The sequence below is a fragment of the Notechis scutatus genome, chromosome 1, assembly GCF_049901735.1.
Source record: "Notechis scutatus isolate UNSWTSFEM ecotype Mainland chromosome 1, rNotScu1.2, whole genome shotgun sequence".
Taxonomy (NCBI): Eukaryota; Metazoa; Chordata; class Lepidosauria; order Squamata; family Elapidae; genus Notechis; species Notechis scutatus.
Window position 1 is genome coordinate 88,785,447 of NC_142009.1, and position 16,379 is coordinate 88,801,825.

At 37.6% G+C, this 16,379-nt stretch overlaps 1 protein-coding gene across 1 annotated transcript in view; it reads right to left on the reverse strand.

The window, feature by feature from the left end:
• UTRN (utrophin) overlaps window positions 1–16,379 on the reverse strand; it is a 359,787-nt gene that overhangs the window by 341,402 nt on the left and 2,006 nt on the right. The window contains exon 2 of the mRNA XM_026666216.2: window positions 14,898–15,067. Coding sequence (XP_026522001.2) covers window positions 14,898–14,976 — 79 coding nt within the window. The 5' untranslated portion in view covers window positions 14,977–15,067. The remainder of the gene's footprint in view (window positions 1–14,897; window positions 15,068–16,379) is intronic.

The following is a 16,379-nucleotide window of genomic DNA, read 5'->3' on the forward strand; positions in this document are numbered from 1 at the left end:
ATCCTGCACTCTCCCTGTTGCTTCAGCAGCTGACGCGCGGCAATCTGCTGTGCCGCGCAAAGCAGCTGTGCTTCAAAAGCAGGGAATTAAGGTCAGTATGGCAGCCCACGCAGGCAGGTAGGCCAACAGCAGCTCCTCAGAGAGAACCGGTTCGGTCTCTGCTGATCTTCGGCACTACCGGTATGCCAGAATCGGGCCGAACCGGCAGAATAGCACCATTGATAAAGTATATGTTTCTGGCATTAAGATAAAAATAAATGACCAAGCACAAGTATAAATAATGATGAATTCTGACTGAGAAACAAAAATAGCTATCATCCTGCTGCAGCCATTTTTTTTTTTAATGTCATATTTCACTTCTGAAAAGTTTAGAGTACAAGAAATAGCCAAGTTTATGTAACTATAAATCTGTTACCATGTATTAAAACTTCATAACCCTTTCCATGGGAGGATAAGAACCTAACATTAATTCTGATGTACAGTATTAAAATAAAGATCCAGCCAACCCAGCATATTCCCAGCAATGGCTCAAATTCTTATATACTGTGGATGAAAATAAGCATATATCTTCTAACAGCAAGGTCCGTATGCAAAAGAAAGAATGAAGTACCGCACAGCTCACCAAAACCACCAAAATCTGCTGGGAGGAAGGCTGGGAAGCTTCTTTAATGAATATTTGTAAGGACATGAGGGATTGGGGCTACAGGTGGGAGGAAAGGGATACAATAGAGATTTCTATTCCACAAATAACATTCATCCAATTTGTTCATATGTTGTACTTATCCAAAATAAACGAGCAGAAGAAACATATTTTGATTCTTCCACTGACTCTCTGCACATTTACCCAGAGAGTACAACTATGAATATAAGATAACCAAAAAACTTAGAATTGGCCATCAGATGAAATTATTTATCTCTCTTCAAGGAACTTCTCCACATAGTGTGTGTGTGTGTGTGTGTGTGTGTGTGTGTGTGTGTGTGTGTGTGCGTGCATACACACATGCATATATATGCGTGCCTATGCCAGAAATTACACTATATTACACTATATACCCTATAAAGAATGGCACATTTCTAAAATTCATTCCCGATCTGCATCAATTTTCTTTCTCAGAAACAAACCATTTAAACACACATTGTCTACCACAGGGGTGTCACACTAGTAATCCGCGGGCCGGATACATCACGTGAAGGCCACACCTACCCCAGTTCTGCAAAGTCATGATATGTCATGTGACGGCAACGTGACGCCACAAGTTTTACACCTGTGGTCTACCACCTTCTAAGTAGAAACAGCACAAAGGAGTTTACAGGACAAAAAGAAAGTACAACAGAAAAGATAAAAGAGGATGAACAAAACTTGAGGAAAATGAATAAGAGGATGAAGAAATGGAGCAGGGAATAGAAGAGATGCCTTGTTAGATACTGTATTAAAAAATTCAGCAGATGAAGCTCTTCTCATCCTGCAGGTAACCTTCAGGCTTTCATACTTTTCAGCAGTGATGTTTGTAGACATGTGCACCTCCTACCCATCTGCCTGTTTTCAGCAACAGATGACCATCACTTGTTTTCACAAGTACGTCTTCCAATTAGATATATATGGCTCATCAGTTCTCAAAAATCTGGCCTCAAGATGAAATGAGGTAACTTAGAACTATATCACAAATTTGGTGGGTGGAATTAAAACTGAAACCGGCATAGGGTACGTGATTGAGGTATACAAAATTATGCATGATGTCAATAAAGTGGACAAGAAAAAGTTATTTCCACCTAGCTGGATACAAGTGTTTTGGAGACAATTCACACGAATTCTTATTTGTCAACTGTTAGGTCTCATGCAACATCTTCGTTTTTAGACCAGATAGCTGCCATCATGTGACTAAAGAACCATCACTGAGATGAGTTGATTTTTCACTAATGCATTCCTATATACATAGCATACTGCACAATCATATGAATGAACTCATAGCTTCTAATTTACATTTCGGCCTTCAGCACCAGAATGGTAAATTATAGGGAGAGGAAACTCAAAGATTCCCATGATCCATTCAGATACTGAGGTTCATGAACCTGTGTCAAATGGCAGAAATGACCATCAAAGGGCATGATTCAGAGAGTGAATGGTAGTTAGTCAATCTAGAATGACCTACACTGATTACAATTCCACACCTCAAAGGTTCTAAACTTCATCTAGATCTGTGCCAAGACTGTCAAAGACCAGCAATAAAAATCAGAAATAGGCATCAAGGCATCAACTTAGTAACTCCAGCTCTTCAAAGCTTATTCAGAAATGCTTGATGCCAATTTTGAAAACACTCAAATCTTGTTGGAGGATAAGGAAAACCAGATCCTGGCTCAGCATCCCAAGATTAGAAAACACTACCAACTCTTGAAGGAATACTATTATCCTTATTGGTGATGAATTTCAAGATTAATATATTTACTTTGGGTTCAGACAGCACTTTAGGTGTACCTTGTGGTTACTTAAGAATGTACCAAGAAATAGCACAGGTACAAACCATCTGTCCATGACATGTTTAAGGCGCCTGTGCTGCTGAATGCGAAGTGACAGCCTCTTCTGAACAAACTATAAACCCATCGCAACATGTTCAAACAAACTATATATTAAATCTATTCAGTAAAGGACAACAAATATACTCAGAGATTTAGAAAATAAGTCCTTTGAGTAGAGGAATAAGAAACTAGAAGTTTTTGGAGGCATACAGTAAGAGAAAGAAGGATAAGATAGCACCTGTAAGGAATGTCACACACACATACATACATACATACACACACACACACACACACACACACACACAAGATAATGACCCCAACTTTCAAAAAGGAAGATTCTGTATGGAAGCTATTGAATGCCTGAATTAGTAAGGTATGTTTGACAGTGGAACCAATTATTCAGACAATTGGGAGGGAAGCTTCATTGGTTATCTTCACTCAAAAGGCTGGGGAACAAGTTGTTGTTGGTATTTACATTTGGATTCCTACATGGAGCAGGGGACTGAATTCAAAACTTAAATGTCTCCTTCCAACAAGCCACAACTTGTTGATTTTTCAGCTCCTGATTTTTCAGGTTCATTAATGGGTAAGCCACAAGTTACGGTTGCCATGCCAATCAAAAGCACCATTAGAGACTTTAACATAGATGGATAACAGATAAATATTTAAAGAATATAAAGTCTCATTTCAGATCTGGGCAGCAATGAAACCACAGCTATATCATTGGTCCTGAATCACATAAAGACATATGCAGAGCCTATAATCTTTTTGTTGTTATTCAACAACCCTTATGGGTCTGTTACAAATAACCAAACTGTGCCAATATCTAATAATAATTTTTAGCCCAACCTTTACCTACTTTCATTATATTTTTATTTAAATTTATGTTGAATATATTTATGTTTTACGATAATTAGTATTTATAGACAATTGGTTTTTTTTCTACAATGCAGGTGATACTTTAAAACAAAGCTCTTAGTTCTTAAAGCTTAGAATACATTTTCGACAAAAGCCTTTTGGATTATGGGAAATGTAAATTGTAATTACAGGCTCACCTATTATTAAGTTAGATTAAAGAAAAGTCCATCTATTTTGTTACACCATTGAACACTTTATTGTGGAAATATAATTATAACAGTTATTATTTATAATGAAAATCAGGAAGTTGGTGAAGTTCCTTCTGTTCTGCAGGAGTTAATCATGAAATTATTCAATGACTCAAAAAGTAACCAGCAATGTTTTAAAAGGTGTTTCTGATGACAAGGGAATCCAACTGAAGAAACAAGTATCAAAGACAATTAAAGCAATACAATATTTTTGCCCCAGGCTTGTGAGCCTGAATATTAGATGTTCATATCCTGGGAATGAACGATGTGGCTATTTGCTTGAATGTAAGGTTGACTCATATTTTTAGCTTTATTTATTATTATTTCAATGTTCTTCTAGCTGGCCAGGACTACTCTTGGGGAGTGAGCATATAATTAATAAATTGCATATACATACACATATATAATTTATGTATTTATTAAAATATATCCCAAGTTATATTCTTTTGTTCCCAAGTTTTGTTTTGTTTTTGTTTTTTCAATTCACTTTCATTTTTGTTTTAGTTCTATTTTCCCCCAAAGTTGGGTGTTTTTTTTAGTTTGCCATTTAGCTTTATTTATTGCATAAAATATATATACCAAATAAATACACATAAACAAATCGTTGCAAGTATCACTTTGCAGGTACCACTTTGAAAACTGGTTCAGCACAGGGAGGTATTTCATAGCAAAATTAACTTGGCCACTATACTTAAAAATGTCATGTAAGTTGCTTTTATGAGTGGGTAGCAATGGGGAATGTCAAATAAAAAGGCTGAAATGGAGATTCTTCTATGCCGTAGAAAAATGTGACTGGCTGAAAACTATTATTTTACTCAGAGCGTATGTCAAAGAACTAATACAGCACTTACACATAAAGTATAATCTATTGAGTGAACTGTCATCCTACTCTTAACCCTTGATGTATGGGTTAACAATGCAATTATGGGTAATTTTTGAGTTATGAGTATAATGGAGCCTGCTGCTTACGATCCTAATGTTGTTTTTCTATTTCCATTTCAAAATCTGGAAATTACTGTACTGCACAGCTTTCCAAGAATGCATACGCTACATATGCTCGACACTGAAGGTCAATAGTAGAGCTGCTGATTCACATGCACAAAATCCCAAATTTAATTCTAGTCTCCTCCAAGTAGGACTGGAAAAGATGCCTGCTGGAAATTTGGTAGGTCAGATTTTGTTGACAGAATTAATTTAGATGGATCAATAGTGTAATGATGCAAGGCAGAATATTATATGACAGGCACTGGCAGAAAATTTAATGATCTAAAATAGAAATGGAGAGCTTTTTAACAATACTTCCAAATGATCATTCTGTCTGCAAATTGTGAGGGTTGTAGCGCAACTCATTTGGAAAGCACCAGCATGAACATAGCATTCACATTTTCTAACTTCTTCTCCACTTTGTTACAAAAAAGAACTGAGTGCCGATAAGTAATTGCTAAATAAAATAGAATCATTAGGCCAGCTCAGAAACCTAGTTTTGATCTGCTAAACCCATAAGTGGAAAGGCAGAAAGCACTGAGCCCCCATGCTCCACCCTTTTCTTTTTTTAATTCCTTAATTGTCTTGGTAAACTCAAAGTTTGGGCAAAATGGGACATTATGGTTACAGAGAAAGTTCAAATAGTCATGTTTTTTCTTGCCATTTTATCTATTGCCTATCCAATCATGCAGAGAAAGTCTGCATAAGGGGCAAGTGATGAATGTTCCATTCCAACTTTCCCAATGTGATTACACTCTCTAGATAAATGTGTTTTCTGACTTCCAAAAAAAATGACTAAGGAAGCCAAGGTGATAAATATGAATTAGGCCAGGGAACAAACTGGACAAATAAATACTGGAATAGATCTGTGCTAAAGCAAGAGAGATCCAAATGTTCTTTAATTCTGTGCTTCCAAAAATCTGAACAAAAGCACAGAGTGCTGTATCAAATATCCATTACCCACCTGCTGCTAACAAAGTAAGAATAGTACAATACATTGTCCAGGGAGCTACCCAAGGGTGGGATTCAGCCGGTTCGGGTCAGTGGTGGTATTCAAATAAAGTTGCCACCGGTTTGGTGGGCGGCTTGGTGGGCACACTTTGTGTGCACGCGCGTGCCAAACGCGCACTTTGCGCAGGCGCAGAGGCATTCTAACTTGCCTCCTGCAAGCCTGCACGATGCTGGTCGCCGCAGCAGCTACCGCGTGGCGCTATTCTGTGCCACGCAAAGCAGCTGCACTTTGAATTCTGGCCATAAAAGTGAGTATGGGAGCCCGGGCAGGCAGGTGGGCCAAACACAGAGTAGCGGAGAGAACCGGTTCTGTCTCTGCTGCTCATCGCCGCTACCAGCTCTCCAGAACTGGTCAGAACCGGTCGAATACCACCACTGGTTCGGGTGAACCGTATGTTAATTGTATATCCAGTTCGACAAACTGGTAGTTCCGACGACCAGGTGGCCCCTCCAACCCTACCCTGCCTCTCCCAGGAGTTCCCACGAGGCCCGTCTGGCTCCCAGGTAAGTGTAAGGAGGCCTCCTGGCAGCAAAAATGGGGCACAGGGGGGTGCAGGGCCACCCCCTCGCACCCCATTTTGGCTGCCAGGAAGCTCCAGGGTGGCTTTCTAGGCCCAAAATGGGGCATGGGAGGGTCTGGCGCCTCCCCCTCATGCCCCGTTTTGGCTGCCAGGAGGCTCCAGGGAGCCTTCAAGGGAGAAAGTAAGCATTCAAGGAAGAAAGAAAAGAAGGAAGAAAGGAAGAGAAAGAAAGGAAGGGAAGTGAAGAAAGGGAGAAAGAAAGAAAGGGAGAAAGAAAGAAAGGGAGAAAGGGAGAAAGAAAGAAAGAAAGAAAGAAAGAAAGAAAGAAAGAAAGAAAGAAAGAAAGAAAGAAAGAAAGAAAGAAAGAAAGAAAGAAAGAGAGAGAGAGAGAGAGAGAGAGAGAGAGAAAGAAAGAAAGAAAGAAAGAAAGAAAGAAAGAAAGAAAGAAAGAAAGAAAGAAAGAAAGAAAGAGGGAGGGAGGGGAGAAAGAAAGAAGGGAAGGGAAAGTGAAAGAGATATGGATGAAGGGTGGGAGGGAGGGATGTATAGACGGAAGAAGGGAGAGAGAGAGAAAGGAGAGGAAGAAAGGACCACAAACCCTGGCACTAGACGCAGCTTCAGAGATGCTTTGAAACAGCACAGCAATCCAGGGCTGGAAGGGACCTCAGAGGTCATTTAGTCATCTGGGTTATTTTGGTGACTCACCCATGATCACCAAGCCTTGCCCACCTGCCCAGTCACATGACCAAGCCACACCCACTAAGCCATACCCACAGAACCAGTTGTTAAAAAATTTGAATCCCACTCCTGGAGCTACCTCAGGATCATTCAGGAAGTTTTTTTTTAAAGGCAGATATGTGACTATGAAGTGGACTACCACACTCTGAGGCAGATAAACCATTCAACCATAAGGATTTTGACTGAGGGACAAGCTTTATTGCTTTCTGGTCCTCCATTCTTTACTGCAATGATATCAGGCCCTTCATGAGAAATTTATATTTCAGAATCTTCTTTTCCATATAGGAGATGGAAGTATTAAAAATGAATTGATACAAAAACAAGCATAGCTCTGATGAATGAATAGAGTGGCTTATCTGTAAGTGCTTAATTGCTTTGAAGAATAACTGCTGAGTAAGGATAATGCCATTTCAAAAGCCTGAATACAAATATGACTGAAACTGGGATGTTTTATGCAAAGGAGAGGAAAACATAATAGAATTTCCTTTCCTAAACATTTTTTTTATTTGTTCATTTCTGCAATCTTCTATCCATAGATTCCATATTTTCCCACCACAAACGCAAAAAAAAAAAATGCATAGAATACTACAGTATGATAGATACCATCTGGTTCAAGGATTCTTATCCAATAAATAAAGTGGTCTTAGCTTAATAAATGAAAGCCTTTTTAAAAAGTTACAATGTAACTATCACAGAGTTACAAGTATACACAATTTGAAACAATTCTGGTTTTGTATCCCAATTAGAAGACAGGGCTTAAACCAAACATTCTTGCATTCATAAATAAACAAAAATGTAGATTCTAAAGCAAGTACATTCCCAAGCATGCAAAGAACATGATAAAAGAGATAAACAAGCTGAATGCACAATCCCACTTCAAACCAAAAACTTGCTGTTGTCAGTGCAAAGTTATTTTCTGAAATATGCAGCCTTTACATTGTTTCTCTATACAAAAAACCTCCTCCTATGTCTAATTATTCTGTATGAAGTAAAGCAGTTTTAAGACCATGAAGATTTAAATACCATAGGAGCCATTTTTCTATTACAAAAAAACACCTTATCTCATGAACCATGGCTGGCTCAGAATTCTGGGAGTTGAAGTCCACAGGTTGTAAGGAGCCACAGTTGCCCACTCCTGCCTTATCCCAAGGTATAAGAAAGAAACCATTTCAAAAATGAAATCTATGCATCCATTGCCCTTTCCCTCATATTCCACATATCACATGTTATTTATTTCGTCATGTACTTGTTGACATAATGTTCCCAAAAGCTGAAGTTCATTGATAGTATCTGTGCTTGTTTCTTGCCGCATTATATGTTTGCTGTATCAAGCTATTACTTATCTCAATGGTTTTTACTTATTTTTCTTGCCTTTTTTTCTGCAATGGTGTCAAGCAATTTCTCTCCTCATTAACAACACATTTCAATAATAATAACCAAAAGAACTCTTCTGCTTTTTATGTATCTTGGAATTATCTTAATGCAGCTACCTGATATTGTAAAAGAAAATTAAATAAATGACCAATTTAAAAAAAATTAAAAAAATAAAAGTGCCTTAATGTTTATGCTTGAATTCTAAAAGTTCTCATTTGACTCACTTTTCCTGCTCATGAACAAAGAAGTCTTGTTTTTAATGTAATCATCAAAGCAATATCTAACATTACACTCACCAAGTCTGAGAAAATAATAACATGGAAGGTATTCAGCATTCTTTCTTTCAATAATGCTTTCCATGCATCCTACAACTCAGCAAGAAAGTTACTGGCTGGGGGGGGGGGGGGCACACAGTAAACAACACTGTAGCAGGCAATTTTTTAAGTCTACATAATCAAACTGGGGCAAAATTCACAAAAGTAAACATTACTAACCAATTGTCCATTTTGAGAGAAGAATTATACATAGGCACTTTAACGGACAACACAGACTTCAATGTAAAAACACCAATGACAAAATGAAGCAGCACCCCAAAGGCAAATGTTTATGGTTGACTTATCTGAGAAGGAAGCGAGGATTAGAAGTTTCAAAGCAAAGCTATAACAGGGAACTGTCATAGAAAGACACATGTGGACCTAATCCTTAATGGGATTTGTTTGTGTAGGGTGTTATCTGAATCTAGACAACTGTGATCTACCAAACAAACCATAACTTTGAATGGTATGTGAATCCTATTTACAGCAGACTAGTTTGGTTCAACTGAAAAAATACACAATGTTGCATGACATGCTCTCCTGATGCTCCCTCTTAAGTAGGGCTTCTAAACTAAGCACTGAACTACCAGAACATCATCACCCTTTTTAATCTCTGAGAAAGCTTATTTGTCACCCTTTGGCTTTTTTTGCAGATAAAAATCATGCGGCTTGCTTTGCAGCAGGCAGATTTCCAACTCTGTTTAGTTAAAATCATGTTTTTAAAAAGTCAGGCATGGTAGAGAGTCTAGCAATGTCATCAGGAAATGTCAACAAACATATTTATGCCCCACAGCATTAGCCCAAGGACCCAATTTCTTAGCTAAATATCACTTGGGAGCAGTTGTTTAAAATGACGACATATGTCTACATTAATCCAATGGTTTCTGCCATTTCATTCCAACATTCAATTACTGAGGATGAGATGAAGGAAACATTTCCTATCTTAATTCCAATATACAGTATATGTTTTAAATAGGTTCAGAAGCCCAAAGATTAAAATATGAAAAGTACAAATATAGGGACATTTATAGGTTCGCCTATCAATTTATTCTGTGGTTTATTTAACTGTGGCTTATTAATCACAATTATCAGGTTTCACACATGACGAGCCTAAACAAATTATTCAATAGGTTTGTACCATGTGAGAATCCAGTCCAATATGGGCATCCTGTACATGTGTTAAAGAAAAAGAAGAGCACAGAAATCAAACCCAATGTTAGATTAAGCAATTACTTGATCATTTTAGAGCAGAACTTTCCTCAGTTTCCTGGGCCAGACCTAGAACATTTGTTTTGGGATTTTTTGGGGGGGGTAGTCAATAGCTTTTACACAGCAAGAGCCTGATACAGCAAGCCTATTAACTCAGGTATATCTTGACTGTGTTAAAAACCTAAACAGAGTTGGGTTAGGATCTGGATATGAGGCCCTCTATTTCTACAGGCAATACATAAAAAAATAAGAAATAAAAACCCCAAATTATACCAACAGATGACAGTGACAAATTCTTTCTTTATTGTTGCTAGGAGAGTTTCGTGGATATGTTCTGAAGACACCTAAAGTCAAGCTTGACTGAAAGGAGATTTTACATAGAAAAGTTTCATTTCTCCTTCCCATACGACCTATCCATCCACTCCAAATATTATAGATCCAACTTAGACCGATGTTAGCCCTCCCAGTAGAACAGACAGGCAACACAGTTAGATCAACATAACTTCATTTTATAGAAAGGTTATAGATGGAGGGTGTGAAACTGGTGGTGTCACAGCGGCATCATGTGATGTATCAGGATTTCTCCCCCTTCACTAAATTGGGCGGGGGTGGGTCCAGCACGTGATGCATCTGGCCCATGAGTTTGACACCCCTGCTATAGATTGACAGAATCTTGCAAGTTTAGTAATACAAATCACCTGCTGTCTCTTTTATAATCTGATAGTTTAGGGACATTTCTTTTTGAAGTTTTTTTCCCCTGCCCAGTAAACAGCTAAGGCCTCTCTCCTCTGATTGTTCCCTAGGCAGCATCTCTTCCCCGTCTCCCAAGGTCATCCCAACTGACCATTATAACATACAAACAGCATGTAGGCGAAATGACAGTCTGAAATAAAGAGGTTTGATTATACTCTACACAACTGACTGATAAATTGTCTGCAGGCTCTTCTGAAATTCTATTACAAAGAATCCAAGCAATATGCAATCAATTGCCATTTGACACGGCTAACACTGCATAAATTCCCAGTCCTAGGCATGCAGTTGCCAAAAGTATGTCTTGTTCAGAAAGGTCAAATGTATGAGAAACACTACATATAAAAAATGCAATCTATCCTATCAGAATTGTCCTTAAAGTAAAAAAGGAGTGTTAATATAATGTATAACTAAGAGTAGACAGAGGAAGGAGGAACAGATAAAAAGAACTAATGAATCATAAATTATTATTAGCACAGAATACTTTTCTGTTACTATTCAGGGCTTAATTCTAGGAAATATGAAATGTTCTTAACTGATGTATTCAACCAAAACATAAAAAATAAATTGTATTTAAAAAGGAAAGGCATACTATTAGTTTATGAGCATGACGCAAGCCTGTGATGCAAGAATTATAAACATTTGTGCTGTTTATTATTGAAGGAGGTTCTGACATGAATATACTGGCTTAAAGATTTCTTCTTTGACCTTGGATTGGGCCACTTCCTCTTTTCTGGCACTGAGGCAAAATGGTAGCCTTCACTCACCATGGCATACTTCAGATGTGTGTGTTTCCACCTCCAGAATTCTCAACAATGCCTTGTTAGCTTGAGCATTCTGGGGAATTTCACAGATGTAGGGGGAGACCAAAGATGCAGTATTGTGTGGTATGCTGTTGTTCAGAATTAATTGGTTCTTTCATGTAAAAATTCATTATCAAGACATCATAGTCTAGCAGAGAGTCTGCAGTGGAATGCAAGCTAAGCAAAATGAGAGAAAACCATTTTCTTTTTGATTAGATGCCACTTAAGACAGCTAGCAATTCCTTGATCTGCCTTTTGTCTGACCAAGAACACCTCTGCCTAATATTATCAATAATAGCTACAAGAAGAAAAGTTAACTGTAAAAACTATTTCAGAGTCTGATGGTTTTCATTCTGTGAAGACTTTATTCAAAAAAGTACTATAATGTCTTCATTAACCAAATATGATGATTGCCCAATTATATTCCTTTGTCCTCCTCTCAGAAGAAATGAATCAGACTCTGCTATACGCTCAAGAATGTTCAATATATTTCAAAGATGGTCAGAAGGGTGATAATTCAGTGTCTAGTGACTGGAATTTCAATTATCTATTGGGACACTATAGCTCCTAGAACAAACAATCACAAAACAGCAGTCAAAAGGAACAGAAAACTCTTCTTCAGTGATGCCACCCTATAGCTACCTGGATTTTTGTAGCCCAGTTATGTAGCTGTACCAAAATACACCAGAATTATAGCAAAATACATACCAGAAGTACATTTGATTGTTGGTGATGTCACTAAGTCGTAATACTGAGATTTCAAAGAGATTGTTATTGTTTAGGTTCTGCTTGAAAAATACTAATTGTAAATATCATGATTTGGCTCCCAAAACAGAGAAGAAAATCATTTTCACTCTGCAGTTTTCTTGGCTCCTTCTCCCACTTCAGCCCCTGCATTCCTAAAAAAGTCATTTATAAAAGTCAAGGGACCATCTGTATTTGATAAGACTGCTCTGCAGAAGAGAAAGGACTTTTTATTGTTATACATATTTGATTTCAAGCCAGTATTTCTTTTGGTGAGCAACATTAGTTTTATGGCAGAGCTACCATTCTGCTCCCCCCAAAATTGTCTGCTTGATTCACGATGTATCCAATTTAAAAAGTCAGAGATCAGTTAAAAGGAGAACCAACAATCTGGAGAGCTGTTGAAAGCAGAACAGACAATACCGGCCTAGCTGGATCCATAACCTAGCCTGGTTTTAGAAATATTCTCTGCTGAGCCACCTCTAGTTAAATATTTGCTGGAGGCCCGAATTAGTTCTAGGGATCACTACTATGACAACAGGAAGTTTTGCTGTTATCAATTATTCAAGTTAACAGATACAATTACTCTGCAATTTTTCAACATGATCCACTAATTTGTTGTCTTCTCCAGATATACTTCATTGAAATTCCCACTGGAATTATGAAAACAGTATATATGAAAATGCCAGGCTGAAAATGATTGCTGAGGTCACCCAATGTAGACACTCTGCAGATGTGCAGATCGTAACTGCCTGAATTCCCTAGCCACTGAGAATTCTGAGAGCTGAAATGTGCGCATTTGAGTCTTCAGAAAAGTTAGCATAAATATACAACTTAGAAAAAATATATATTTTTATTAAATCAGCCAGTTTTTTACATGAAATTTGCCAAAGAGAATTATTACAGTAAAAATTAGACACTGAATCACTTCTTTATAACAATGTTGAATACTGAACACATTTATTTCTATGTAAAAATTCCCATACCTATTTCTTACTTTTAGCCCTTTCTCTTTTCAATACACTTTTTGGCACAAGAAGGTGGAATAAAGGTCAAATATATAAATGTCTATTTTGACAACAGGTGTTTAACTTGTTGCCCAATATACTATAAACTATGGACTTTTCCATCAAGGAATTCTTCTACTATACAGTCAGGAGCACCAAAGTGCTTCTGGATTGAACGTATTGAACGGTGATGTCACCATTGCTTGGGGGAACGGTGGCAATGGAGACTACTTTCACATCCGCATAAACGGCCACCAAAGTGGTATTCATGTATCTACACCTGGTCGCCCTCTTTTAAACTGCTGGTTTGGCAGGAACTGGAGCATGTGGTAGGAGCTCATCCCATCCTGCAGCAGCAACTGGGTCTCAAACATGAGTCTGGTAATTGTCAGCCCAGCATTCTAAACTCATCAGCTACTGCGCTTCCTAAGAAATTTTCCTGAAGGTTCAGTTCATGTCTCAGGTACATAAACTGATAAATAGACTGAGGACAATCCACAAAGGTTGACAGAGTCACTGATGGCAAGATACAGAATATAATTTTTATAAATAAATAAGATAGACAAACTTACTTTGATTTTTGTAAACAGAATTTAACACTTCCTTTCTGGTTAAATCAATTGAAGTGAGAGAACTTTACACACATCTACTTGGTAGTAAAACCATTTCAAACAATAAGAGGTCTTTGTACTAACGTCTTACTGGATTTTAACCCAACTATACCATTACAAAGATCTGAAAAATAATGCCTAGGTTTTTAATGCCTAGGTTATAGGGAGAGGATATTCCCAGAAAACCTACCCAGTAGAATTACTTTTCAAAAATCAAAAAAACATTTTATCAAAAACCACATTGTCTGCATTAATGCACGCCAGTTATGGTAGGCTGATCCTTGCATGGTGCAAGTTTACACCTGAGCTCTTTTAATTTAAGCAATTCCACCTTGTTAACATAGTTGAGAAACCTTTAGCAAGAAACCCCCACATCCAAAATGTACACAAAACCTTCCTCCCCACTCACTGCTACATTTCTCAAATAAGGCAATATGCTGAGAGCCATGAAATTGCCCCTGCAGATTTACAGAGCCTTTACTCTCATTAGTATATTTAAACGTATTAAATAGTGCACACGGTACATTTTCCAAGTCGCAAACAGCAAAAGCTGCTAGATAATTCTATAAAGACAACATTGGACATATGGCACTTTATAAAACCCAGTGCAATTGGAATATGGAGTAGAGAGGAGATTAAATAAACAGACTTGACTTGAACCACAGAAAAGCAGAGGCCTGTAATTATTATTATTACATTACAATTGCCTCAAGTGGTTTATCAAACTGAAGCAGGGATTCAAGTCCCTAACAAAAGTTTTGACAAGCAGATGAATCAGAAAGGAACGAGAAGGAAAAACTCCACATTATGCAGTAACATGTCCCTTTTGTTGTTAAAACCACAGGCTGGAAAAAGTTGAAGAATTGGAAGTCAGTTGAAGCACTGAAATTTATCTCACAGCCCTGTATAATACACATTCTTCTACTGCAAATATGGGACACTGTTTGGAAGGGAGTGAAAAAGAGCAGCAGAAATTAGGATAATGGCAAAAAGACAGAGGACAAAAAAAGAGTTAAAAGGCTCTGCCCTGCAATTCTGTTCCTCTGTTCGAATCACACCCTTCTTAAACAAGTTTTTCCTGTTTAGAGGGACATCATGCACTTGTACATAACATGCATTCTGGCCCTTCAATTCCAGTCAAATAAATAGCACTTCCTTTGTTTTTACAGTGGAATGTTCCTAGGAAAAAAATACTTGCAAGTGAAACTTACCAGATCTGGATTTAATGATGTTGCTAAATTCATTGTTACCTCCCTCAGATTCTTTATCAATGTCCAAAACTTTGGCCATCCTTTTTTCTCCCAGTTCAAAATCACGATATAGAATTATTTAAAATCTCTGCATGCTGAACTCACACTCTTGGCTGTTATGAAATTAATATCTGAAATGTAAACACACATGCAAAAAACATAAATATACTTATTTTGGAACTACGTACCGTATTTACTGTATTCCATATACATTCTAATGCAACATATAGAGTGTATTTGTACACAATTATTTCTCTGAATGGAGTCCAGTGGATAATTCTATAAAAGTATAGACAAACGTGCAACCTTGCACTTTTTCTTATCACTAGCACTGTATGTCTATAGACCAGAAAACTGTCTAGAGTGGCAGGATTGATTCCTTACTAACAAAATGTTGCAAAGAAAGCACTTTGCTCTCTATCCCAAAGTCTGTCTGGAGGAGTTTGGATAACTCTTGCAAGATTATTTTGGGGGATATTAGTTAACTAAACACTAGTTATCAACCCTACATTTGTTCATTTATTTATTAAACTCTATAAAATAGGAGTTATATACACTAGCAAAGGCACAATGCATGATTAATACTTTTCTGCAAGGGCTCAGAATCGATTCTACACCACATGTTTATACAACTACACCTTGTAAAGTTCAGTGGGGCTGGGAATAGAGTGGAGAATTTCTGGGGGTAATTTAAGTCATACTAGGAATAAAAACATGAATCAGGAGATCTCTACTAATATAAGCATATAACTACAATGGGAAACAGCAAACAGATCAAATAGTAAGATATGAAAATAATGTTTAAGATAGGGAAATTTTATTTAGACTTTTATTCAGCTCATGATCATTTCCGCTACCAATCAGATTTTGCACATAGCACAGAACTTGGTTTCCATCCAATTTACTTTTCAGCCCTTTCCAGTTCTGCAAGCAACCTGTGCGTGCACACACTCTTTCTTCTACAAGCACACAGCATGTAATGGATACTCCAGTTGCTCATTCAAATGTATCACTGTGACTTTCTTCCAGAAAGTATTTTAAAGTGTCCTCCCCTCAAAATTAGCAACAGAGCCAAACTCCTACTCAAATTATTATTTTGCCTTCCCCTCAAACAGAAGCCCACTTCAGCAAGCAAGTTAATGCCTACACAGGTTCCAGCCTACTTGCAAGCAGAACTTGCAAGGATTTTAAATTAGAAAACAGCAACAAAGATTAGGTCATCCTATTCTTCCTTAAAATAACCAGTGACTATCCCCCCAAAAAACCTCCAGATATGCATCAGGAAGGAGGTGGACTAAGATGGATGATAAAGAGGATTGCAATTACTTTCCGCTTCAAGTGAAAGCAACAGCTGTTTTCTTCACTCACTTTACAGTGCCTTCCCCAATCTGGTGTGCTCCAGAATTTTGGGAACTGAAGTCAAAAAAATCTGGAGGAAATTCT